A 26,132-nucleotide genomic window follows, 5' to 3' on the forward strand; every position below is an offset into this window, starting at 1 on the left:
TTACCTCGGATGTAATAAAGCTTCAAACTTTGGTTGTAATTATAATCTTCTAGCAGGCTACAACGTCTCTATCTGTCAATCAACAGAGCTAAACACAGTTAAATTGTGTAAATTACTTTACTGCAAAGAATTTGTCACGGCAGTTTCCTAGTTCAGACACCTAAGCCACACAATGCAGAATATACCATTCTAACCATCTGCTTCCCTCCACTGCTGTTAATGCAGTCAGGGCTATCTTAACGCATGGGCACCCCTGAGCACTGCCCAGGGGCTCCAGGTGCATTGGGGCACCATGATAATCTTGCATTACATCATACTTGCAAATTGTTCCGGATTTGCCGGGAAAATCCCACTTTTTACTGAGCTGTCCCAGGATGGTCATGTTCCCGACAGTGTCCCAGAATCTGAGCTGCAGGGACAGCAGCAGCCTGTCACTGGCTAAATGTACAATCGGAATGACATCTCTCCCAGCTACTTTCCTCTCGCAGTTTCTGGCGCTTTGCAGGGTTTAAGGAAGAACCCCCAAGACGGAGCATCTTACTACTGCTGCTGTTTGCATGGCCAGGATGTGTACTGCTCCGATTACATGGGATGAGTAAGAGAGGACGGCCAGCTGGGATTGGGGCCCCAGTGAATTACTTTGCCCAGGGGCCCATGATGTTATTAAGATGCCCCTGATAGCAGTGGAGAATGGTCAAGATTATGATTTAAAGTATAACTAAAGGCACATTTATTTATTTTCGTTTTGAATAGAGTGATTAGAACACCTGTCAGTTTTTATTGCCATCTGCACTCCTGTTAAGGAGCTTCACCCTCTCTATTTTTTCCATTATAATTGAAAAATGAAAGTAAAAGAAAATCCAAAATTTGGGGTTTCCCCGAGAAAAGTAATAGAGGGGAAATCTTACAATCGGGGCCCTAGTTCTGGTGACATGGGGGTCCCCAAGAATCCCTTAATTTGCAGGAATGTCCTCTCACTTCCTGCTTGGCTATGGGACAGGAAGTGAAGGGAAATCTCTGCAATGGGACACAGATGGCGAAAAAAAAAAGTTATAACTCTCCATTGATCTATCCAAAATGAAAAAAAAAGTTTTGCTTATAGATTAGAGATTATGTGTTTGGAGAACTAAAGGTTAAAGGTTTCACGCACAGTTTCCTTACTGGTGCTAGTGATCTGTAGAGACCACATTGTGACTTTAAGAAAAAAGCCAACCTTACTTTGTTTATAGTTAGATGTGGCCAAGCTATCTTATATCATAATTATTACTATCATTATTATTATTATTTTGACATTAGTTTAGCATCAAAGGCTTTGATAATGTTGAATTGCTTACTTTATATCCGTGATCTAAGTATATACTTTGCTGTTTACCTGGTGGTGGCATTTCATTTATTTGCAGGATTTCCAGTGAAGTCAGATGTGTAAATAGTTCTTCTCCCTCTCTGGAAAGCTCTGTAGCCTTTAGACTTAATTTCACAATGGAAGCCTTGTACAGGTCAATAACAGGCCAGATGAAATTCAGAAATCCTGTGCAGTTAGATACGTCTAATTCAATGCGATTAGCTAGATTGCAGAAGACCATAATGTTACCTAGTCTGTTTTCATCCTCCATGTCACCACCCACAACTTTAATTCTTAGCACAGAAATTTTGTGTTGAACAGGGTCAAAACCAAGCTTGGACAGATCGGGAACCTTTAAACTGTTAATATATTTAAACTCTGGCTTAGTCAGAAAGTCTGAAGTATGCCGGAATGCATTGGAATAGTCTTCCTCAACTGTTGGCACAGTCCAAATAGATTTAAATCCTTCTGAATTCCAGAACGCAGGGATTGCATTGTTCATATCATGAGGTAAATTTATCTCCAGACTCTTCATTAACATCAGTCCTTCAGGATATTTGTGCAGGAATTTCAGCAGCCAAAAGTCTCGTTCCCATATTACAATGTCTTTGTCTTTGATAAAATGCAAAATAATGGGAGCACAGTCATCCAAATATTTACTCTTATTGGCTATGTCAATAGCAAACTCAAGCAACATCCTGATTACAAAATGCTGGGAAAGCTCTGGCTTAATGACGCTAAGAAGAGAATCCATAATGCCCAAATTTAGAAGAGAATGGACATTTGTAGCCCCTTCATTTGCAAATGCCTTTGGATTACTCATCAAGCTGAAAAGATGAGAGATGACGGATGTAGCTGTTTTAGGAGAATACATGCATGAGTTCTTCAAGAAAGAATGATAGCGATTTTGGACACTTAAGAAAGTATTAATTTTCTGCAGATAAGATAAGCCACTTTTATTTTCTGCAACATCTTCTGACTGCAGAAGTGCATTCATCTTCCTACCAGCTAAGTACTCCTGAAATAAGGGATGGAAGAATTTGAAGATGGGCTTAAGTCTCTGTGATGTGAACCTACTCAATAGACCAAACCGAAGAGCATCCTCACTTTGTACACCAGCTTTATCTAGATTCTCCTGAGTGAATTCAAAGCGTGATTGGAAGATACCTTCAAGTGCAAGCTGTCCACATGACAACACTGCAGCTTCTATTTTGTCTTTTTCTGTGCTGTATTTTAAGATTTTGTGCATCAAGTAAGTTGTACAAATGAAAAAGTCCTCTGATTTGTTATCAGCAAAATTTTGTACCCAAAAAACACAAAGAGCAAAAGCAAATAGAGGAGTTGTTAAAGCTGCCTGGAGCATAGCAGATTCTGGTAGTAGCAAGTAAAAGCCAAAGGTTTCCATAAATGTTATATCATGGGAGAAAAGCTGTTTCAAAATGTATGATGAACTAAAGAGAGGGAAGTCCTGAATACTTAGTATGTTCTTTGCATATTGTCGCACCTTGCATGAAGCATCGGTACTCACTGTGACTGCTAGAGTCGATCTGTTCCAGGGGTTCTTTGTTATAAGTTCTTCTATGGCTCTAGAAGCAGAGCCCACTAAGCCATAATCATCCAGCAGGAACAGCACCTTTTCTTTTAGCTGCTGTATAATTTCTCCCAGAGACTCCTCAGTAAGAGATGCAGCGGATCCCTTCAGTTGCTGGCATATGATGTCACACAGGGATTGATGCCTCTGAGTGGAGGATACAGAGATATAAAACACAAGGTTGAACCTGTTGAGTATAGGACACTTTCCTGAGGCCCAAAGCAAGGCAATCTTCTTGAGCAGTGCCGTCTTCCCACTGCCAGCTTCTCCTTCTATCATAGTGATGTCCCCCAGCTCTGACAGGACATCTGGTAATGTAAGCTGCCTCAATAGGCGATTTCTAATGTCCTTTAACAGTACGGAGATATCAGCAAAGAGTGACCTCAGATCTACTGAAATATGAGAGAATTCTGGAAATGGTAACATGTTGCTGAAGGTAGAATTGTTATAGACATCGGTCAGACAACGTCTTAATTCCCTTGCTTTGTCAGGCCAATGTGCTTTGGGGGGTTTTAAACCTGGCAATACAAAAAGTATAAATATAATAGGGAACATTTGTACAAAAACACATTACAGTTTAACAGCTTAGTACTAAAATACAGACTTACAGCTCTCTATGTTGTGAAGCTCTTTCCTGTCCACATCCTGATGAGGCTGGAGAGGGAAGATAATCATGAACCAAGTTTAAATAAGTTGTCACTTGGCTCAGTCTGTGTAATACAAATGGTACTGAGCACTGGTGTTGTATAGCATAAGTAATATAAGAATGCGAGTGTGTAAAAACAAGGAGAAAACTGATTAGACATTTTTGAAAGAGTAACATTTTAGTCTACTTTTATAGAGTAAGAGGGTGTTCTTTCAAAGTCTTGTAGCATAGATATGCAGAGTGATCTCTTAGTATCGATGTGGGAATTAGTTGTTCTGATTTTCATATAAAGAATCTAATACAGGACAATTAGAGCATAATTCTTGGGCCAGCTGATTCAAGACTTATATTTCATATAGGTGTAGAATCTGATAGCGTCTTATATAGTTTGTGAATTCCAGAGGTGAGATCTCATAACCTGATTTCCTGACACTGCTCTCTTTGTGATGAGGGCCAGCTTAAGTTTAAAGTGTATCTAAACCCAAAAATTAAAATGTAATATACTGTATAGCTGCTTACCAGTTCCTAAATGTGATGACTGCTTTAATTTTATTTTTTCAGTTTTGTTTTGCTTTATATCACCTGTTAATCCTGACAGTAACACACTTCCTATCCTAAGGTAACAATGCTTAGTCAAAGTATCTATGGAGAAGCAATGTTGTTCGCCTAAGCTGTTTATGCATAACATTGTTTGATAATTCAGTTCAATGCTGTTTAAAGGACACTGTATTTCTGGCATGATCAGCATTAGATATACTTTAAGAGGCAGTGGCTGGAGGAGTTGGTTCCTTCCTGGAGGGGATCACACGGGGACGCCATTTTGTGCGCCATTGGCCATTATCCCTGCTGCGGCGGGAAATGCATGGTTCCACAAACCTAGCATATGTTTCATTATTCAATTAGTAATTGAGTGGAGTTATGACTTATATATAGCCATCCTTCATTATGGCCTTTATTTGAGGTTTGAGCTGATTTGTGACATGTATCATATCAAGGTAAAGCACACCTTTTTGTGAGTATAGAGTTTTTTTTTTGTTTAATAATTTTTTATTAAACAAAAACAAAGCAAAGGTATATAAACATTTCAAAATAGAAACATTCTCACATATACAAAATAATAATTTCCAGTACTCACACAATACAATGGTTCGGTAGAAGGCAATACTCCAATAAGTGTCTCTGGAGACCTACTAACTGACATAGTGATATCCGCCTAGTTAATGGATTCCTATTATGTGAGCAATTGAATCCAAACTCATTTTGAGAAAATACGTTGCTTTGGTTTAAAAGGTTAAAGAATGAAAAAAAACAGCAACTAGTGAATAGGAAAAGTGAAATGATAGAGAAGAGAATAAATGAGAAAGAAAGAAAAACAAGGAAGGTATGAAAAGAGGATAATGAGAAGAGGGGAAGGGAGAAGGGTTGCTGGCATGCACTTCGATAAATTTAAAAAGGGTGGAGTGTAAGGGACACTCAATAAATGACTACTTTAAAGTGACATATTTAAGGGGTTTGCGTTATGAGGTCCTTATAGGAGGAGGTGGACTGAAATTTTATCCAGGGATCCCATGTTAGAGAATGTTTCTGGGAAGTACCTCTAATATTGTGGGTAATGCTCTCCATAAGGTGTATGTTATCCACCATTTGTAGCCAAACCTTTATAGAGGGGGTTGTTTGTTGGCCCCATACAGTGGGAATTAAGGCTTTGGCGGCGTTTAGTAAATGAGGAATGATTGAACATTTATATAAATGTACGGGAGTTTTCGTAGCATGGAAAAGGACAGTCCATGGGTCATTAGGTATATTGACATCCGAGATCTGTACAATCAGATCGCGAATGGCATCCCAGTATGGTCGAATGAGTGGGCAAAACCACCACACGTGTGCATGAATAGCCTTGTTCCCACAGTTCCTCCAGCACAATGGGAAACTGACGGGGAACATTTGATGCAGTCTAACTGGGGTGTAATGCAACCTAGTGAGTAATTTATAGTTGACCTCTGACATTCTGGAGGCAAGCAATGTGTTAGGAGAGAGCCTAGGCTGCCTCGTAAAGAATGGGATTTTTACAGGAGACCATTTTATCTGTATAGCAAGGCAAGCACAAACTCAGAAAATATGGTAAAAATTACATTTTATTGAATGCACAAAACACATAGTATCTGATATGATAAAATCACAAGCTACATAGAGTACATTGTTAGTACTTGATACTAAAATTGCTGTTACGCAAGATGCTGGAGAGATGCTAGAGTATGCGGAAGGCCAACATGTTTCGCAGTTTCCTGCTTCTTCAAGGGCGTCGCCTGCATCAGTAGGTGTCTCTAGATTACATAAATTCACATTAGGAGCCATAGTTTCTACAGTACACAACCCAAATACATTTTCTTTGACTAATAAAAGGTGCTTACCCAATCACAATTAACAGTGCCTAAGATAAGGCGTGCACAGCCAAACTCAGATCAAGGGCCCAGTGGGTTATCAGCCAATCGCGATCATTACCCCAGGGTAGTCAGAGCCTAAGGAGTTGGATAGTGAGGTGTCGGATCACGTAATGGCCAACCTGTCAGATAGGTATGTCCTGTATAAAAATATATTTTTAACTGCTATTGCACTGGGATAAAGCTTAGTTAACATTATTAATAGTCTTTGTATTAGGTCCCTCTAGCTTTCATTATCAATTCATATTACATAATGCTAATGTAGGTTATACTACTGACCACATCAAACCACCCTCAATGCCAGTTGGAAGTACAGAAAAAAGGTGGATTTTATTTAGTTATATTTATTGTCTAATTTATTTAAATATAAGCAAAGATATATTATATTATATTATTCTTGGTGCTAGAGTGTCAGCCAGCTGTGATAGACATCTGATACAAATCTGACACCAACAGAAAAGTTCAACCATCTGGTCAATAATGGCAGGTAAAGCTTTACTTATACATTCTGGTATAGATTTCTCATACTGAATTAATTAAAGTAGTGTAAAGACTTCTGTCTAAACAACCTAGTAGAAAAGCTGGGTGAAGTATGCAGTCTCAGTATATGGATAAAGATACCTATATTGAAATGTGTAACAAGATTCTGAGCAACCAGGAATGGTACCAACGGGTCCCATCTGATAAACTTATTGAAGCCAGAGCCCAATACAAAGCAATCATCACCCAGGCACATCAGCAGGCCCTTATTGATAGGGACCTGCTGGAGTACCTGGACGTGAAATGCCCTACTACACCCACCTTCTACTCCATCCCAAAGGTACACAAAAGCTTACAAAATCCACCAGGACGACCTATAGTGTCTGGGATCGGTAGTCACACAGAAACCGCCAGTAGATATGTTGATAGCCACCTACGCCCGCACGAGATGGCATTGCCTTCATATCTAAAGGATACCCTAGATCTCTTAAAAGTGATCGAAGGACTTACAGTGCCTCCTGGAACCATCCTAGCTGCCATAGATATTGAAGCATTATATTCCAGTATTCCACACAATAAAAGTGTGGCAACTATTGCAACATTCCTCAGGGAACAAGATCGGAATGATTGGAAACTATGCCAATTTATTAAGACACTTCTTGAACATATTCTTACCACTAATATGTTCCTGTTTAACGGCTCCACCTACCTCCAGGTACAGGGGGTAGCGATGGGGACTTCTTGTGCCCCATCATATGCCAACCTGTACCTGGGGGGGTGGGAGCGGGAGCTGTTTTCAGATGACGGCGCCGTGATACACCTTCGCCACATTTTATTGTGGCGAAGGTTTATCGATGACGTGCTGCTCGTCTGGACAGGATCTGCTCTGGAACTGTCGAATTCATGATTTTTATATCAAACAACAACTTTAATCTCAAATTCACAATCCAATCAGATACCAAAAGCATTGCCTTTTTGGATCTACGTCTTTTTCTTAGGAGTGACGGTTCCATTTATAGCAACCTGTATAGGAAAGAAACAGCGGGGAATACTATTCTACACTACTCCAGTGCACATCCTCGACCCTTAGTACGAAGCATACCGTACAGTCAATATTTAAGACTACGCAGAAACTGTGCTAGAGATGAGGATTTTTACCAAGAAGCTAAAGCACTGTATGAACGACTTATCACCAGAGGATATAGTAAGAAGGGGCTCAAACAAGCATTTCAAAGGGCTAAAACACAAACACGCGAGTCGCTAATTTTTAGAACGCAGAGACCAGAAACCAAACTGACTACTAAATTTGTCACTACTTTTAGTGCACATCAGAATATTTTCTGGCAACTTATGGAGAACAACTGGCATTTCCTATCAGAGGACCCAATCGTATCTAAATATGTGGCAAACAGACCAGAAATCACCTATAGGAGATCCCGATCAATTAGGGACCGTCTGGTACACAGTCACTTTGCACCCGCTGCTCCCCTTCTTGGAGCGGCGGGTGGAAAGGGGACATTCAAATGTGGTGGTTGCGATCAATGCCCTTGGATCAGAGAGGGCACTGGTTGTCCATTACCGAGAGGAGGGTACCACAAATCAAAAACATATGCGGATTGTAGTACCATTGGGATAGTCTACCTTGCAATGTGCCTATGTGGCACATTTTATATTGGCAAGACGAAACGCCCGTTTGCAAAACGGATTCAGGATCACCTCTATTACCTTGATGCGGGATTACTATATACCCCAATCTGTAAGCATGTCGGATTAAATCATAGTTATGATCCTACATATATATCATTTTTTGCATTGGAGGTGATACCAGAATCCGATAGAGGAGGTGACTTTGATAAAAGAATCCTCCAGCACGAGGCTAGATGGATCTTTAGTCAAAGAGCTACTTACCCACCGGGATTGAACACTGCTTTGTCATTCAAACCATTCTTATAAACTAACAACACGAAACTGACAACATCGGTTGGATCTTCCCGTACCTCACATTTGATGGTACACCGATCAAGTAAAGGGTTTCTACTCTCCTTTCCACGTATATAATGCAGACCCAATTTATACATCTAACTTGACTAGCATAATATTGCCTGTCTGATTGGTATGTCTCTATGAATCTATTTCAATATATATAGTTCACTAGATGTTATAGGGGGGACAAGATCCTGATTAGGGTCAGAATCTCCCCACAATATCTGTTGGTCTCCCCGTTGCTCCCTCTCCTTGCATTCCCTGTTCCCTATCTTCTTTTTCCTTTTTTGTTTTTTTTTTCTTTTCTCTCCTCCTTCTTTTCTCACGGATATTATCTTTTTGTTATTATTTTGTGATTATGCAGCACCACCAAGAGATTTATGTGTTGGTTGTAACTCATAATGACTAACTCAATAGATAGCCTATGGTTGTTTGTGTTTTTTCTACATTCTTTGTTATTGTTCTAGGGCAAAAAAATATATATATATATTTTATTTCTCTTTATGTATAAATTGATGTATTGAATAACCCTTTAGGTTCGTTACAGCAATCGGTGCTGATGGACGTGCTCGGCATCTCACATTGGGGGCTCAGGGACTCAGCCGGCGGCGATCAGGAGACGAGTGGTGGTGTTCGGGCGCCCCTGGTGGGAGGTTAGGGTCATTCCATCTCCCTTCCTCCCTTCCCTCGCACGATCCAGTGCGTGGTGTGCGTCGGCGCGATGACGGCCAATTTCGTCCGTCTCGCGCGTGCGCAATGCAGGGGCTCCCGCTCCGGAAGCAAAGTCAGGGGTCAGCTGACCCTCTGCTTCCGGAGGGATCACGTAGACTTAAGGAGACGTGACCAGTGTCTCCCTAGCCACCTATCACGGCAGCACACATAGCGGACAACGCTCGGAGGCTCCCGGCTACTAAGCCGTGTTATATCAGGACCTGTTTGAGGTAAATGCTAGATAGATATTCCCCTTGCCTTTTTACTATAGGAAAAAAAATTTTGCCACGATATACTGGCCACGAGGGCCTGCTGATGTGCCTGGGTGATGATTGCTTTGTATTGGGCTCTGGCTTCAATAAGTTTATCAGATGGGACCCGTTGGTACCATTCCTGGTTGCTCAGAATCTTGTTACACATTTCAATATAGGTATCTTTATCCATATACTGAGACTGCATACTTCACCCAGCTTTTCTACTAGGTTGTTTAGACAGAAGTCTTTATACTACTTTAATTAATTCACTATGAGAAATCTATACCAGAATGTATAAGTAAAGCTTTACCTGCCATTATTGACCAGATGGTTGAACTTTTCTGTTGGTGTCAGGTTTGTATCAGATGTCTATCACAGCTGGCTGACACTCTAGCACCAAGAATAATATAATATAATATATCTTTGCTTATATTTAACTAAATTAGACAATAAATATAACTAAATAAAATCCACCTTTTTTCTGTACTTCCAACTGGCATTGAGGGTGGTTTGATGTGGTCAGTAGTATAACCTACATTAGCATTATGTAATATGAATTGATAATGAAAGCTAGAGGGACCTAATACATAAAGACTATTAATAATGTTAACTAAGCTTTATCCCAGTGCAATAGCAGTTAAAAATATATTTTTATACAGGACATACCTATCTGACTGGTTGGCCATTACGTGATCCGACACCCCACTATCCAACTCCTTAGGCTCTGACTACCCTGGGGTAATGATCGCGATTGGCTGATAACCCACTGGGCCCTTGATCTGAGTATCGCTGTGCACGCCTTATCTTAGGCACTGTTAATTGCGATTGGGTAAGCACCTTTATTAGCCAAAGAAAATGTATTTGGGTTGTGTACTGTAGAAACTATGGCTCCTAATGTGAATTTATGTAATCTAGAGACACCTACTGATGCAGGCGACGCCCTTGAAGAAGCAGGAAACTGCGAAACATGTTGGCCTTCCGCATACTCTAGCATCTCTCCAGCATCTTGCGTAACAGCAATTTTAGTATCAAGTACTAACAATGTACTCTATGTAGCCTGTGATTTTATCATATCAGATACTATGTGTTTTGTGTATTCAATAAAATGTAATTTTTACCATATTTTTTGAGTTTGTGCTTGCCTTGCTATACAGATAAAATGGTCTCCTGTAAAAATCCCATCCTTTACGAGGCAGCCTAGGCTCTCTCCTAACACATTGTTTGCGATTTAATATTAGGGATTGGGGACCCTTATCTGTATCTGGAAATAACCCAACATTATTCAGTGTCCAATTCTGGAGGCAAGGGATGAAGTATGAGCTAATTGTAGGATCTTGTCCTTTTGGCCGTCAGTGAGAGAGGAATCTAAATCAGTCTCCCATTTGGCTAGGAAGGATGGAAATCCAGTATCATGAAGAGTAATAAGAGCTCTGTAGAATAAAGAAATACCATGTGTAGGGGGATCTTTCGGATAGAATATTACTTCTATATTATTTAAATCATTTATACCTCTAAGCGGGTTAGGAAGAGACCTTAAAAAATGTTGTAATTGGTGATATCTCCATTTATCTAAAAAAGTGGCCGATTTAGGAGCCAGGATCATACGTAGCGGTTTAAGTACATTGCCTTGGAGGACGTGATGTAATAAGAGAGGTTCTCCCGATTTCCATGATTTAAAGCCTGGGTCAAGTAGACCCGGAGGGAAATATCTATGATTGAGGAGGGGTAATAGGGGGGAATCATAATTCCACGAAATTTTTTTGTGTATGGAGTCCCATATGTCTAAAGAGGATATAGTAAGAGCTGAGGTAGTACGAGCAAATTTTCTATAGGAACGGGGTATCCAAGGGGCTATTGAGAGATCCATGCCGCTTAAAAAATATTCAATTTGTACCCATAATTTCGATTTAAGAGCATATTTCCATTCAGCCACTCTGGTCAGAACAACAGCTTGATAGTATACTTTAAAATTAGGAAGTGCTAATCCTCCCGAGCATTTGGAGCAAAACAATAGCCCTCTGGATATTCTGGGATGACTGTTCTTCCAAATAAATCGGGAAATCATGGATTGTAAAATAGTGAAGAACCCCACTGGTACACCTAGTGGGAGCATTTGAAAGAGAAAAAGGATGCGAGGCAATATATTCATTTTAATGATACTTACTTTCCCCAACCACGTGTGTGATAGGCTGGACCATTTTCGCAGGTCGTCTCTAATCTTATTTAGCAAGGGGATATAGTTATAGCGAAAGAGAGATTGGAGATTAGAAGTAAGATAAATACCTAAATACTTCATATATTTCGGTTCCCATTTAAAGGGAAAAAGGGGTTTGAGGGAGAGTGCCTCGGTCTTGGAGATATTAATGTTTAGAATTTCGGATTTGGATAAATTTATTTTGAAGTTAGAGATTGAGTGAAATGTAGAAAAAGCAGACATTAAGTTGGGAATCGAGATACGTGGTTGTTGAATAAAAAATAGTACATCATCGGCATAAGCCGCGTATTTATGGGATCTGTTACCTATTTGTATGCATTTGATGTTAGCATTGTGCCTAATTGTAGCTAAGAAGGGTTCTAAAATGATGGCAATGAGGAGAGGGGAAAGGGGGCAGCCCTGTCTGGTTCCATTATGTAAAACAAAGGGATCACTTAATGTTCCATTAATTCTAATTTGTGCAGAGGGGTTAGAGTAGAGGGAAGAGATGCGATGGAACATTTTAGGTCCTAAGCCAAAATGTCGTAAGGTCATTTTAAGATATTCCCAGTAGGGTGGGCTGGGCGCATCTCTGAACATACTGAATTAGGGAGATTACGCGGGGGAATTATCTTTTGCTTCTCTATTGGGTATGAAACCAGACTGGTCTGCCGAAATCCATCTAGGTAATAGGGGGAGCAGGCGATTCGCCATTACTTTTGCAAATAATTTAATGTCAACATTTATTAATGATATGTGTCTAAAACTATTACATAGGGTGGGGTCCTTATCAGGTTTAGGAATGACAGTGATATGAGTTGAGAGGGATTCTGGGCGTAGACCTGAAGACTGAGAGACAGAATTTGCATAAGCAGCAAGGCGGGGGAGCAAAATATCGCTGAATGTTTTATAATACAATACAGTGAACCCGTCAGGTCCAGGAGCTTTACCAGTTGGGGAAGATTTCAATGCTGCTTGAAATTCCTCAACCGAGAAATCCTCCTCCATTTCTTTAAGAACAGATATGGGCAATTTAGGAAGATTTGCTTCTTTCAAGTAGGAGAGCATGCGAGGGTAAGTCGTTTTTAACATTATAAAGGTCAGCATAATACTCTTTAAAGGCCTTAGCAATGTCTGGAGTTGCATGGGCCAGCTCTCCCGTTTGATTTTGGGGATAAATGACTGCGATTGTTTGATCTTCAATGATCTAGCTAATAATTTACTTGGTTTGTTCCCCCACTCATAAAATTTCTGTGAGAGGCGTTGAAATCTTCTCCTGGTGTCTAAATTAAGAAGAGACTTCAATTCCTCTTGTTTAAGTGTGAGGGATTGGAGGTGCTTAATATGCAGAGATAGTTTATGTTGTTTTTCAAGAACCGCTATCTGTTGTAGTACCTGGTCAATTTGTTGCCTGTGTTCCCTTTTTTTCCTCGCACTTAGCTCAATGAGACGGCCCCTAATAGTAGCCTTATGAGCTTCCCAAACAATGGAGGGAGAAGTGTCAGAGGATTTGTTTTCCTTGAAGTAGTGCGATAAATGAGAGGCTAACATGGAAATCTCGGCTTCATTAGAAAGAAGGGAGTCATTAAGTTTCCAGTTATTAGTATGTCGTGGCAAGGAAGACATAGTCAACGTCATTGACACAGGTGCATGGTCTGAAACAGATGCGGTGCCTATGTGAGTAGAGTGTAAGAGGGGGTGTAGTATGGGTCTATATTCATATATAACTTTAGTTATTGAATTACAAGAAACTTAGTAATAGTTTTAAGGTGATTGCTTATATATATATATATATATTCCTATATATATATATATATATTCCTATATATATATATATATATATATATATATATATATATATATATATATATATATTCCTATATATGTATAATGTATGTTTCTGAGCTCACAGACGGTCATTCACAGATGGTCACATTGTCTTCGGATAGGCTTTGTTAGTCCCAGATAAAACCAGCTTTTTCGCACCTTCCATCTAGCCTTTAAAAGGTCAGACAATAGAGCAGGCCGGTGAACTTCGCTGAGGGCGTAAGAGGTCCTAGATCTTGAACAGGCTGTCGGCTTCCAGAACTATCTGAATATTAAGAAGTTGAGGGGTTCCCTGGATTGAATGCTGAATTTATCCTGTATTGTAACATCTGTAATACATCTTTAATCGAAGCTAAGTAAATCTCTTTTATTACATTCTTTGTTTTGTGTGTTTTAATCATTGCATTTACTGACCACATATCTGAAAGGGTAAATATATAAATGAATCTATGAATAAATGTAACACAGAATGTAACCCCTTGTTACATAATGGCGCTGTGAGCAGGATATTTAACCCTTTCAGTGCTTGTTTGAAGTGCAGTGATTAATCCTAGTAATACTGTTGTGAATTGTAATGTTTTTTGACAATTGGGAAACTGTATTATTAGTGTGCACTGTGATGGGAGGTTTGTTGCTAGCTTTGCTTTGGTGGCAGTTAGTGGCAGATATGTTTAACTGGATAAAAAAAGCGAAGGGGGGAGACAGTTGAAAGAGCCCCATCTCTGAGTGGGCAGATTCTAGACACTGGTCTACTCTGGCTCGTGAATAGATCAAGTATCAGGATGCATTTAAAGTGGAAGACCCCCGCCACTGTCTCCTGAATCTTGACTTGTTTCGATATTCAAAATCGGAACAGAAAGCTGCATCTATATTAGGATGGATATTTTTGCAGGCATTGAGACAAAACGGGGGTAGATGGTCGAATGTTTCCACTCATTGTGTGCTTAGCGAGCCCCCGGCAAGCTTTAGATTTTTAAAGATATAGAACAGATGAGCTGATAACCGTGTTAGGTGGACGAGTGGCCCTTTCGCTGGTGCTCACATAATTGTTCTTTAAGGTTTGAAAACAATGAGCAGAAAACAGGTAGGAAAAGGAAAAATATGACCTGTGTTGATGCTTAGATTGTGATTACTGCAGTAATATATGTGTTGAGTTTAAATGTTGAGCTCTTTTGTTGGTTGTTTAGCTAGCTTTTGGTGAGGAAAAGTTGCTTGTATGGATGATATGTAAAAATGTATTTGGCTACTGATGTTTAAGTATGTTTAACATTAGAATATTCAAGTAATGAAACTTAGGCAAACGCTTTGAGAAAAGTGAGTCTTTTGTATGTGTAACTGAAGAGTTAGCAGGAATGGCTAGTCTGCAGCATTCCCCCCCTCCCCCGGACAATGGACAATAGTCCAGCATTTTGTGAAAAAAAGAGCTGCAGCTGTAGACTGTATTTGTGAGAGTCTGCTTGAATGAGACGATCCCTTAAGAGAGGGAGATTCCCCCTTAACCCCCCCCCTTAAAAAAGCTTGTGTCTGTTAAAAGCAGGACAGTGCTGAACATCTGAGAAATGTCTAATCATGTTGAAAAAATAACATCCTAGTTGAAATTGTTAGTTTTGTTAAAATCTAGGATTATTTGAAACAAAGAAAGTAAATGGCTGATTGATGTTAACACCCTTTAAAATCCTGAATAGCAGTCATGATTATTATAATTCTATTGGTGAATATAATAGTGTCATGTTCTAGGATACAACACTAATGTTTTTTTTCGTTAATACAGAAGGAACCAGATCTATTCCTAGAAGTTTCGTAGATCTGTATGGTATTGAACAAGAGGTTGCAATAGAAACATCAATATGAGTTTGGTGATGTATAATGTTTGTGCACAAATGTAATGAACACCATATAATTTTCTTGTGGATTAGTTCAACCATGGTTAATGACAACTTTTAATGGACGTCCTTTAATGAAAATCCACGTGGTGATAATTAAGTAATATGAGCTCAATTAATAAGGGTAATAAAAGTGCACTCATGAATAACAGAAAAAATGGCCATATGTTTTGTAGTTTGTGGAAAGTGTTGGTTAAATGTGTTTGTTGCTAACTATTTGTTACTTTCTAGGAAGGAACTGTAAAAATATCACACTGAATATCTTTCATTTTGTTTAGTTCCTAGACAATATTAAACAGCATCAATATACCTGTCTGATATGGTTTGATGTCCAAGAACTAAAGATGAAGATTACAGTCAAACTGAATAATTTATGTTGTTTTGTTGTTATTTTTATGCAATATGCAAATGTACTGAAAGTTTTCATTGGAACTGATTGTAAAGCAGAGCAGCTAATAATCTTGATGCTGCATAATATATTTATAAGGGTTTCCTCTGATTGAGTTGAATATAAAATGATATAGAACAAATAATGTTTGAATATTGACAGCAAGATTGTTTTGATATCTGGAATTATATAATACTTGTAATGGTTTGAAGGGTGTAAGAATACCCAAACATTTACATATTGTTCTTTTCTGTGTATATGTAAGCTAAATTATGGCGGCATCTACTTCTGTATATTCTGCCATAATTATTTTGGTACCACTGTGGGAGTGTGCCTGGGGTTTTACATATAAAGTACATTTTTCTGCATGATTGACAGTTTAAATTTAAAGTAATCATTTTGTTTTTTCAAAAAAAAAAAAGTACTTATGTCTACTTATAACTGTACATTTAGGTTAATATTATTGCACTGAACACAATTTTTAAGTCTTTCAACATGAGGTGTTCTAGTGTTATATATATGGTCAGTTATATCTGACACTCTTCTGATTCTTTGACCACCCTGTCCTATACACCTGGTTGAGTTTTCATAAAATTTTCTTGGTAAAGAAAAAGAGTTATAAAATAGGTTATCAGGTTTTGTTTTCCTCAATTCTCATTGATTGCTTGGGGTGGGACTGGCATGTAGAATACAGTGACACATATGCATGGGCATATTATATGCACATATTGGGATCAGTGTAGACAAGAGCCAGTTAGCCTGCCAGAATGTCTTTAGAGTGTGGAAGGAGATCAAAGTGCATAGAGGAAACACACATGAAGTAGTTTAAAGTTGGGCCTATAATTTGAGACAGAGTAGTGTATAGTTCAGGTGGGGGATTAGTAATATACCTGTAATAATATTTCACCTTTAATGTAGAAAGCTGAGTTTTTCAGTGTTAAGACAGGTCACTAATGATTATCGATTTGCCTGTTCAGAAATCTATAATGGGCTATATGGGCATTGTTGTTAATTAAGGAATGTTGGACTGACATATTTGGTAACACACCTGCCATGATGTCAACTAGAAGCATATTGGAGAAAGAAGACAAACACTTTTGACAGCAGCAACGGTCTATAAAGTCTTTACCAATGATCAGCAGCTGAACTGTTGGTGCAAGTTCCACCTGATCTGATGGTGAAGTACTTGAACTGTTTTATCTGCTCTGATGGTCATGTGCCTGAACTGTCTGTAGAAGTTCCAGCTACTATGTGGTTATGTGCCTGCACGTCTATGACTTGTGAGCTGCAATAGTCCGAAGGATATGGACTTTGTATTCTACAGTTCTTTCAGTTCTACAGTGTTGCAAGTGTTATGCTACAGCTGCGATCTGGTAACCGGATGTCTAAGACTCTGCTGTCTATCACCAGATACGGAGGACTTTGACAAGTATCTATGCGTTTAAACTCTTGGAAAGAAAGTTTGATGCTCATGCCTGTACTTTCAAAAGGTTTGGTGTTATTCTGTTAGTCCAACATATAGTTGTTTTTATAAGCCTGGACATTTTTTATATTTTTCAGCCCTAACATAGCAGAATGAGATTTCCTGGACAGGTAAATCAGACAAAGAAAGTGGGTCAAGAGAACTTTAGATAAATAAGACGAGGTGTGGAAGGATGTAAAACTGTTATACATTAATTTACATGTGGAAAATACCCAAGGGGTGGGATATATGGGACCATATTTAATAATGAGGAGTGTTTCGCATATATACTCATAATACTGGAAATGTGAAGGATGAAATTAATGAAGTCAGAAATGTTTATATTGGAGTACAAGCGAAAGGACTACCTTGAGTAGAACATCTTGATATATCTATAAGTAATCTTGAGTATTATAAACTAAACTAAGAATCTTGTAAGTCAAGGGGTGGAATGTAGTATGGGTCTATATTCATATATAACTTTAGTTATTGAATTACAAGAAACTGAATAATAGTTTTAAGGTGATTGCTTTTATATATATATATATATATATATATATATATATATATATATATATATATATATATATATATATATATATATTCCTATATATGTATAATGTATGTTTCTGAGCTCACAGACGGTCATTCACAGATGGTCACATTGTCTTGGGATAGGCTTTGTGAGTACCAGATAAAACCAGCTTTTTCGCGCCTTCCATCTAGCCTTTAAAAGGTCAGACAATAGAGCAGGCCAGTGAACTTCGCTGAGGACGTAAGAAGTCCTAGATCTTGAACAGGCTGTCGGCTTCCAGAACTATCTGAATATTCAGAAGTTGAGGGGTTCCCTGGATTGAATGCTGAATTTATCCTGTATTGTAACATCTGTAATACATCTTTAATCGAAGCTAAGTAAATCTCTTTTATTACATTCTTTGTTTTGTGTGTTTTAATCATTGCATTTACTGACCACATATCTGAAAGGGTAAATATATAAATGAATCTATGAATAAATGTAACACAGAATTTAACCCCTTGTTACAGGGGGAGATGAAAGTGATCTAAAAACATATTATCTATTCTGGAGTAAGATTGGTGTGTTGTGGAAAATTGTGAAAAATCCTTCTCTTTGGGATGGAGGAAGCGCCAGACATTTATCAATTGAAGGTCTAGAAGCCTTTTTTTAACAAATTTCAGTCGTTTGAAAGAGATATTGGAGCGGCCTTGGGACGTATCAAGTGTTGGGTCTAATGGCATGTTTATATCTCCCGCTAGGATAGTAAGTCCTTTAGCGAAGTGTGACAGTTTAGTTGTGAGAGAAAGGCAGGCTGATTATGGTTTGGACAATATACATTTGCGAGAGTGCATTGAGTGTTACCTATGAAGCCCCTAAGAAAAAGAAAGCGACCATGATCATCAGCTAGCATATTGGATAGCCTAAAGGACACATCCCTGTAAAAACCAATGGCCACTCCCTTAGCTTTATTAGTGTCCGATAGACTATAATACCACTGAGGGAAGTGGGGTGATGTCAATTTAACAGGTGTTGTGTGAGTTAGATGTGTTTCCTGAAGAAAGGCAATGGAACAAGCGGGTTGTTTAAGTTCATGAGTAATTTGATGTCGCTTGGCCGCTACATTAAGACCTCGGCCATTGTAAGATATAATTTTTATCGTAGCCATTTGTTAAAACAAAGTGTGGTCTCTCAGCTTATCCTGCCATGCATGCCAGCAGGGAGGGGAGAATAAGGGGGTAAAAGCGAAAGAGATAGTTTGAAGAGAGAAAGAAAGAATGGAGTAAGAAGATAAGCATGTATAAAAATTACATACGTGCGTTGGAGAACTTGTGGGAAACATGTGAATAACACGCAGAAATCTGCAGTGGTCCCGTTGGGGAAAGAGAGAGCGAGAAGCCATCCCAATCCCAGAGCAGGCATTGAATAGGACAACTGTAAGGCCGCTCGCGCTCGCCAACCCCAGAAGGAGAGGGGGGGATGGGGTTACGCTATAGGGAAGTGAAAGTGAGGGAGGTGCGCCCCAACAGCGCATGGCCTATAAACAAAAATTAGCATAACTATAAGTAAATAACTAGTTCCAGTCAGAAATATGAAAGATAACAATGTAAGACCAGGATCATATTGAACTTTATGTATCCTACCAGGTAACACAGATGTTAATTGAATTGGAACATGAACTAACCTATAAAAGAAAACAGGAAAAAAGAGAACACTGGTCAGTTCAACTGCAAGTCAGCTTGGGCCATGTATGGCTAGACAAAAATTAGGAAAAAAAACTGTGGCCAAAACCTGACTCTGTAAAAAAAAAAAAAAAAACTTTTACCCTGTAGGAGGAAAATAGTCTACATTGATGAAATTAGTATGGACAAAAGAATATACAGTTCATCCATGTTTTTGTGCAGAGCCTGGGAGAGAAGTGCGTCTCTTCTTTGATGGGGTTTTCCTCCAAAGTGGTTCCATTGGACATGAAAAATTGGGGATTGGGTCCTGCCAGCCTGGGAGCTCTATGGACGAGAGATAAAGATCCTGCAAGAAAGTTGGGAGTTCTTCAGGAAATCTTAGTGTATGGGAACGACCATTTTTTGTGGCAATCAGGCAGGCTGGAAAGCCCCATCTGTAGGTGATCCCGTCAGAGCGTAGGTGTTCAAGGAGCGGCTTTAGGGATCTACGACGATCCAAAGTATCCTTGGAAAGGTCCGGATACAAGGTAAGGACCGCCCCATCAAAGTCAATGTTAGGTAGGCTCCGCATCTTCATCATGATAGCATTTTTGTCTTCAAAGTAGTGCAAGCGACAGATAACATCTCTGGGCAGGTCTGAGTTGGCATTACGTGGTCTTAGGGCACGGTGCACACGGTCGAAGCGTAATGGATCAGTGGCAGATCTACCCAGAATGGTGTTAAAAATGCCTCTGATAGATGGTTCAAGATCACTATCTCCAGTTGCCTCCGGCAGACCTCTAACACGAATATTATTCCTGCGATTCCAGTTCTCGAGGTCTTCGAGCTTATATAAAGAGGCCCTATGGGCGAATGCCAACTGGGTGACAGTGTCCTGCAATTCTTTAATGGCTAAGGCCTGTGCATCCTGCCGTTTCTCCGTTTCTTCCACTCTGACCAAGATATGTGACATATCAGATCTCACAGCAGTTATTTCTTTTTTAATGGATTTCTCCAAACTGTGAAACATACCTGCAAGTTCCGAAGCAGCGTGGGATGATGGAGAAGCACTTGTTCTCGACGTTCGGACTTGGTCGTCACGTGCGTTGGCTAAGTATTGTTGAATGGAACCCGTTGAGACTGGAATGGACAGAGACCTCTTGCCAGGACATTTACCTGGGGCAGACTGAAGTTTAGGTGTCTTGGCAGGCATACCTGGAACTATATGGCCGTTAGCTGTAAGGGGCACCTCTTGTTCACATCTGTTCAGTGCCAAACATACATCAAAATATTGTTAACATGCAGAGAGATTTTAATGTAGATGGTGTGTTGATAGTAATAGATTCACTTCAATAGTCACCGAGACAAGCAGGGACGGTCAACTTGGCTAAAGATTATAGGAACAGGAGCAGTGCAGGCAATGTGTTAGTATGCAAGTCTTAGGAGGTTCCTACCGGGCCCAGAGTCGGGGTAGCAGCAATAGGTATATGTCCCAGCAGTATAAGGGGGAGGCAGTAGATGAGAGAGAAGTGTGAGAGTGCTTTTATAAGGCAGACAAAGGAGCAAGCTGATAATGGGAGTATTTGGAGCACCAAGATGGTCGCCGTCCTCCAGAAACAGGTCGAAGCCGCAGGCTTTCCTGAGGTTGTCAGCCAATCGGGCGAACTCCGCTCCGTTCAGGCTTAAAATGTCACTAAATTAATCAGCAAACAGTATCCTGGGCAAATAGTAATGCACAATTATTGCTGGGGGTATCCGGTGCAGGAGAAATAGGCGATTGCCTTGTCACTTACTGTGTCAAGAGGATGAGATGGCAGGCCGCAAGATGGTGGCAGGCCGTGGGAGAGCGGAGCCGCTGTTACGGGATTCCAGGTGACTCTCCGCCGCTGTGTAAACAGCGTCTGTCCTCCGGAGGTGCAGGGATTCGTTAGCCGAGGTAGAGCGCTCGGATGGGCCTCAGGATCCTGGGAGTGGAGAGCGGGATACTCCGGACGGCCTGTAGGCCTCAAGATGGCAGCGGGCCTCCTTAGTGCGGGTCTGGCTGTAGGCCCAAAACAAATGTAAGCCGCCATAGCACGGAAAAACCTCGCTAGGAATATAGCAGAGGGGGTCCAGGGGCCGTAGCAAATAAAATAGAGTGGCGGGTTAAGGGACGGATGGCACTGGATTCTCCCTGCTTGTGCGGAGCTCAGCACAGCACGTCCTCCCTTGTTCACGTCTGGACACGCCCCCCTGTGAATATAGAGTTAGTTGATTTTTCTATATGGCCCATACTGCACTTATATAAATGGGGGTATACTGAACTATATTTTTGATTGCTTATATACATTTTTTGATCCTAGCTGGCTTATGCATGATCTAATATCGCATATCACAATTTGAATTAAAACCAAAAATCATTTGACTATTCCTTCCTCTTTGGGCAGGAGGTTTGGTTAGACCTCACACTCCTCAATTTTCTAAGCTGATTAGTCCTTTTATTGATTGACATTACAAATTATATACATTTTTGACTGGCAATATATACATTTTTTTAGTGTCTTTTAAGCATCTTTTTTGAATATATAACTCATATTTGTATAGGTGTTGTGCCATATGAGACCATTGAGGTCTTTCTAAGGACTTTGTTCATGTAGTAACTCCAGCTTACACCTCATGCCCCTGCATTGGTTAGTACTTTAATCATACAGTAACAACCAGCACAAATGCATCTATCACCTATGTTGATTTTTCCCTATTATTGCTTTGAAATTCTCTTAGAGTGGTGCAGGTGTGTGGCCACCTGTAAGCCCCAGATGGCTCACCCTGCCTAATTTGTGATAGGAGTGACCACCATCCATATATTGTAAGGTAATTGCATTATAATGTAGCACCCTTTACCAATAGGTAGGTGCTAGTAATGTTTTTTTTACTAGGAGCTGTCAGCACAGGCACATTTAATTTGGCATATGCTGCAAGCTAGGCCTGTCTGTTTTGATCTAGGGGCTGGGAGTGGTCAGAGTAGCAGTGGGTGTGACCACCTGTGCTCTAGTTCTGAGGCGCCTCCCCTACTTCCAGGGAGAATATTCTGGAAGAGGGGCTGGGCCTAGAACTGGAGTGGCAGGCAGCTCATGTGGGAGCCCTGACCAATCCCCAATTGGTAATGGCAGGGGCCGGGCCTCCTATATAAGCTGAGGTAACATGCCACTTTGGGGAGATGTCGGCTGAGTAAAGTGGAGAATGGAATACTAGGCAGCAGCAGGAGGGCACACCCATCTAGGGGGGGTGTACCGATCGCAGAAGGAGGCCCGGGGAGAGCTGTGAAGGAACTTTGCCTCTACTTTGGCAATGTCTTTATCATCACACGGTCGTTGATAAAGAACTCCTGGAGCAGAAGGGCAGGTGAAGCTGTCGGAATGTATGGTCCGGTCAAGTTCTCCATCAAGGACTCAGGGCAGTGAAAGGTCGATGAGTGTTACCACAGTGGAGGGCTGGATGTGCCAAGAAGTCTGTGAGGGAACTTTGCTTCTACTCGGTCATTAGCAAAGTCTTCATCATTTACACGGTGAATGATGAGGAGTCCTGGATCAGAGAAGAGACTGTGGGGATCTGTGTCAAATCAATGTGGCCTGAGGGCACAGGATTTGCAAGTTGGGCTGGCTGGGAACAGTAGTCCACCATCCATAAGAATGCTTTTAAACTACTAGGCCTCCGGCCTAGTGCTGCAGGCCTCAGGCCTAGTAGCAGCGACCAACTAGAGCCTGCTTAAGGACTCATTCAGAGTGGGTCCTTCTTGCCCATATAAGATGTGACATTACTTTACCTCAGTATTAAGATGTTTTGTGCAGGAGGAGAAGAAGTTCTGGGACCATCACTTTTACATGGTCAAGAGTTATGTCCTCATCCTTTACACGGTGAGGGATGGGGAATTCTTGGAAGAAATAGTCTGCGGTGGTTAAGCAGAGGAGGAGCAACAGTCTGCATGGAGATGCAGGAGGAGATTTATACTCAGTATAAATGCACATCATCTCTTCTGGCTCTAACTATGTGTTAGTGTGAGTGAGCTTTAGAATATGATGGCAATTAAACAATCCTATGGGTATCCCATATACCCTTTCCCCAACCAAGTTCAACCCCCCAATAAAATAACAAAAACAAAACCAGCAAAAGACTGTTCATTGTCTCTGCAAGTGATGTATGAAGTCTGGCAGCTGGGTGAATTGGTGGATTGTCTGTTACTAGTGGCAACTAAAGTAAAAAGAAAAAAACCAAAGTGCCAAATATTGATATGAGTAAGTGATAACATGAAAATTGAAAATTCACAGCTGCAGTGAATAAAACTTTGCAAGTGCAAAATGATACTAGTAAAGAAAATAAATGTAGCACTGACCCCGAAGGAGCTGCTAGTATTTGATCGGGCCTGTTCTCTCTTCAAACACCCCTCAATAATTTAGATCAATCCCCTTGACACAGCTGTAGTGCAGTGTTGTAATGAAGCTGATAACAAACTATAATCCCACACAGTGGCGTAACTAGAACCTTCAGGGCCCCCGGTGCAAGAAACTATGATGCCCCCCCTATTCCATCCGAGCCCCGGGCTTCCAATTTTGGGAGGGTGTCCATGGACATCGTCCCCAAAACCGTGCTTCCCGCTTCCCCCCTGGGACATGCATCAATCACAGTGGCCCTTTACCATGTGATGTCAGCTGATCACATGTAAACAGACTTGCCGGTTATCCGCAGCCGTTTCCTCCCACGCTGTGTCTGTGTTAGGAAAGGACTGCCATTAACTGTCAAGAATGTCAGAAAATTGTTTACACTGATAATCAGTGCCCCAATCATCAGTGCCCATCAATGCCGCCTATCAGTGCCCATAAACGCCGCCTATCAGTGCCCATCAATGCCGCCTACAAGTGTTACCTATCAGTGCTCATTAATGCTGCCTATTAGTGCCCATCAAATCTGCCTATCAGCACCACCAATCGGTGCTCATTAAAGCTGCCTAACAGCATCCATCCGTGCCACCTATCAGTACTCTTCAATGCTGTCTATCAATACTGCCTGAGTTCTGCCTATCATTGTTCTTCAGTGCCCATCACTGAAGAATGAGCTCTGCCTATTAGTGCTCATCAATGCCCATCAGTGCCAACTATAAGTGCCCATCAATGCCTCCTATCAGTGCCCACCAGTGCCTCCCATCGGTGCCCATCTCAGTGCCTCCTAGTGCCTTATCAGTGCCCCCTATCAGTGCCCCCTAGTGCCTTCTCAATGCCCCCTATCAGTGCCCCCTAGTGCCTTCTCAAGTTCCCCTATCAGTGCCCCCTAGTGCCTTATCAGTGCCCCCTAGTGCCTTCTCAATGCCCCCTATCAGTGCCCTCTAGTGCCTTCTCAGTGCCCCCTATCAGTGCCCCCTAGTGCCATCTCAGTGCCCTCTATCAGTGCCCCCTAGTGCCTTCTAAGTGCCCCCTATCAGTGCCTCCCTTCAGTGCTCATCAGTAAATATTATTAAAGCCTCCCATCGGTGCCCCCTATCAGCACCTTCTATCAGTGTCCCCTATCAGTGTCCCCTATCAGTGTCCCCTATCAGCATCCCCCATCAGCGCCCCCATCAGTGCCTTCTATCAGTGCCCCCTATCAGTGCCCATCAGTGTCTTCTATCAGTGTCCCCTATAAGTGTCCCCTATCAGTGTCTTCTATCAGTGCCCCCTATCAGCATCCCCTATAAGTGCCTATCAGTGCCCCTATTAGTGCCTGTAAGTGTCCTCTATCAGTGCCCCCTATCAGTGCCCATCAGTGTCCTCTATCAGTGTCCCTATTAGTGCCTCCTATCAGTGCCCATCAGTGTCCTCTATCAGTGCCCCCTATCAGTGCCCATCAGTGTCCTCTATCAGTGTCCCTATCAGTTCCCATCAGTGTCCTCTATCAGTGTCCCTATCAGTGCCTCCTATCAGTGCCCATCAGTGTCCTCTATCAGTGTCCCTATTAGTGCCCATCAGTGTCCTCTATCAGTGTCCCTATCAGTTCCCATCAGTGTCCTCTATCAGTATCCCTATCAGTGCCTCCTATCAGTGCCCATCAGAGTCCTCTGTCTTCTCAGGACAGCACGGCTCTGAGGCGGAGAGCGTGTCTCTCAGGTAACAGCAGCACAGAGACACCGGCATTTACAGTTTTATAACCCTTTCCAATGGAGACCGTCCGGTCTGTCCTCTCTCACACGGGATGATACAGGACACACAGCTGATCTCTCCCTTCTCCACCCTCCCCTCTCCTGTGCGCTCCGCGGGAAATGTGAGCTTGTTAGCTTCACACTTGACTGCCCAGGATTGACTGCACAGGATTTTCAACCAATAGAACAGTGTAGAATGATGCACAGTAGTAATTTCAATCATGTAAATTGGTTGGATACTCCTTGTCAAAGGGAACAAACTTCCAGCATCAGTTCCTGGGTAATGAAATCTAACTTGAAGCCTGTGCAAGTGTAACTCTTTCCAACTGAACTGTTCCGTGGGACTATCAGTCCCACCAACACTTTACAATTAAACTAATTGTGTAAAATGTGATGCAAACTTCTGGGCGTTATCCCTCACACCGCACTGGATCCAGACAGATGGATGTCTTCGTTCCACAAGTTCTCAGTCTGTTTGGAGTTGCAGCCACACTGTTACGCTGTTCCGTAGACTAGATGACCTGGAGTTCTCAGTTACCTCCGTCAAGGGTCTCTCGATCCTTCCGATCCGGCCACACTGCTGTTCCAGCACACTGTGGTGTGAACTTTT

At 41.2% G+C, this 26,132-nt stretch overlaps 1 protein-coding gene across 6 annotated transcripts in view; it reads right to left on the reverse strand.

Moving 5' to 3' along the window:
• Positions 1 to 26,132, reverse strand: part of LOC141135138 (baculoviral IAP repeat-containing protein 1e-like) — a 116,087-nt gene that overhangs the window by 14,019 nt on the left and 75,936 nt on the right. For 5 of the 6 annotated variants that reach the window (XM_073624406.1, XM_073624407.1, XM_073624405.1 and 2 more), the window contains 2 exons: positions 3,542 to 3,587; positions 1,373 to 3,451 (listed from right to left, as the gene is read on the reverse strand). In XM_073624406.1, coding sequence (XP_073480507.1) covers positions 1,373 to 3,451; positions 3,542 to 3,587 — 2,125 coding nt within the window. The remainder of the gene's footprint in view (positions 1 to 1,372; positions 3,452 to 3,541; positions 3,588 to 26,132) is intronic. The other variant, XM_073624409.1, reaches the window with a different exon arrangement.

This window comes from Aquarana catesbeiana, linkage group LG01, assembly GCF_042186555.1.
Source record: "Aquarana catesbeiana isolate 2022-GZ linkage group LG01, ASM4218655v1, whole genome shotgun sequence".
In the NCBI taxonomy this organism is placed as follows: Eukaryota; Metazoa; Chordata; class Amphibia; order Anura; family Ranidae; genus Aquarana; species Aquarana catesbeiana.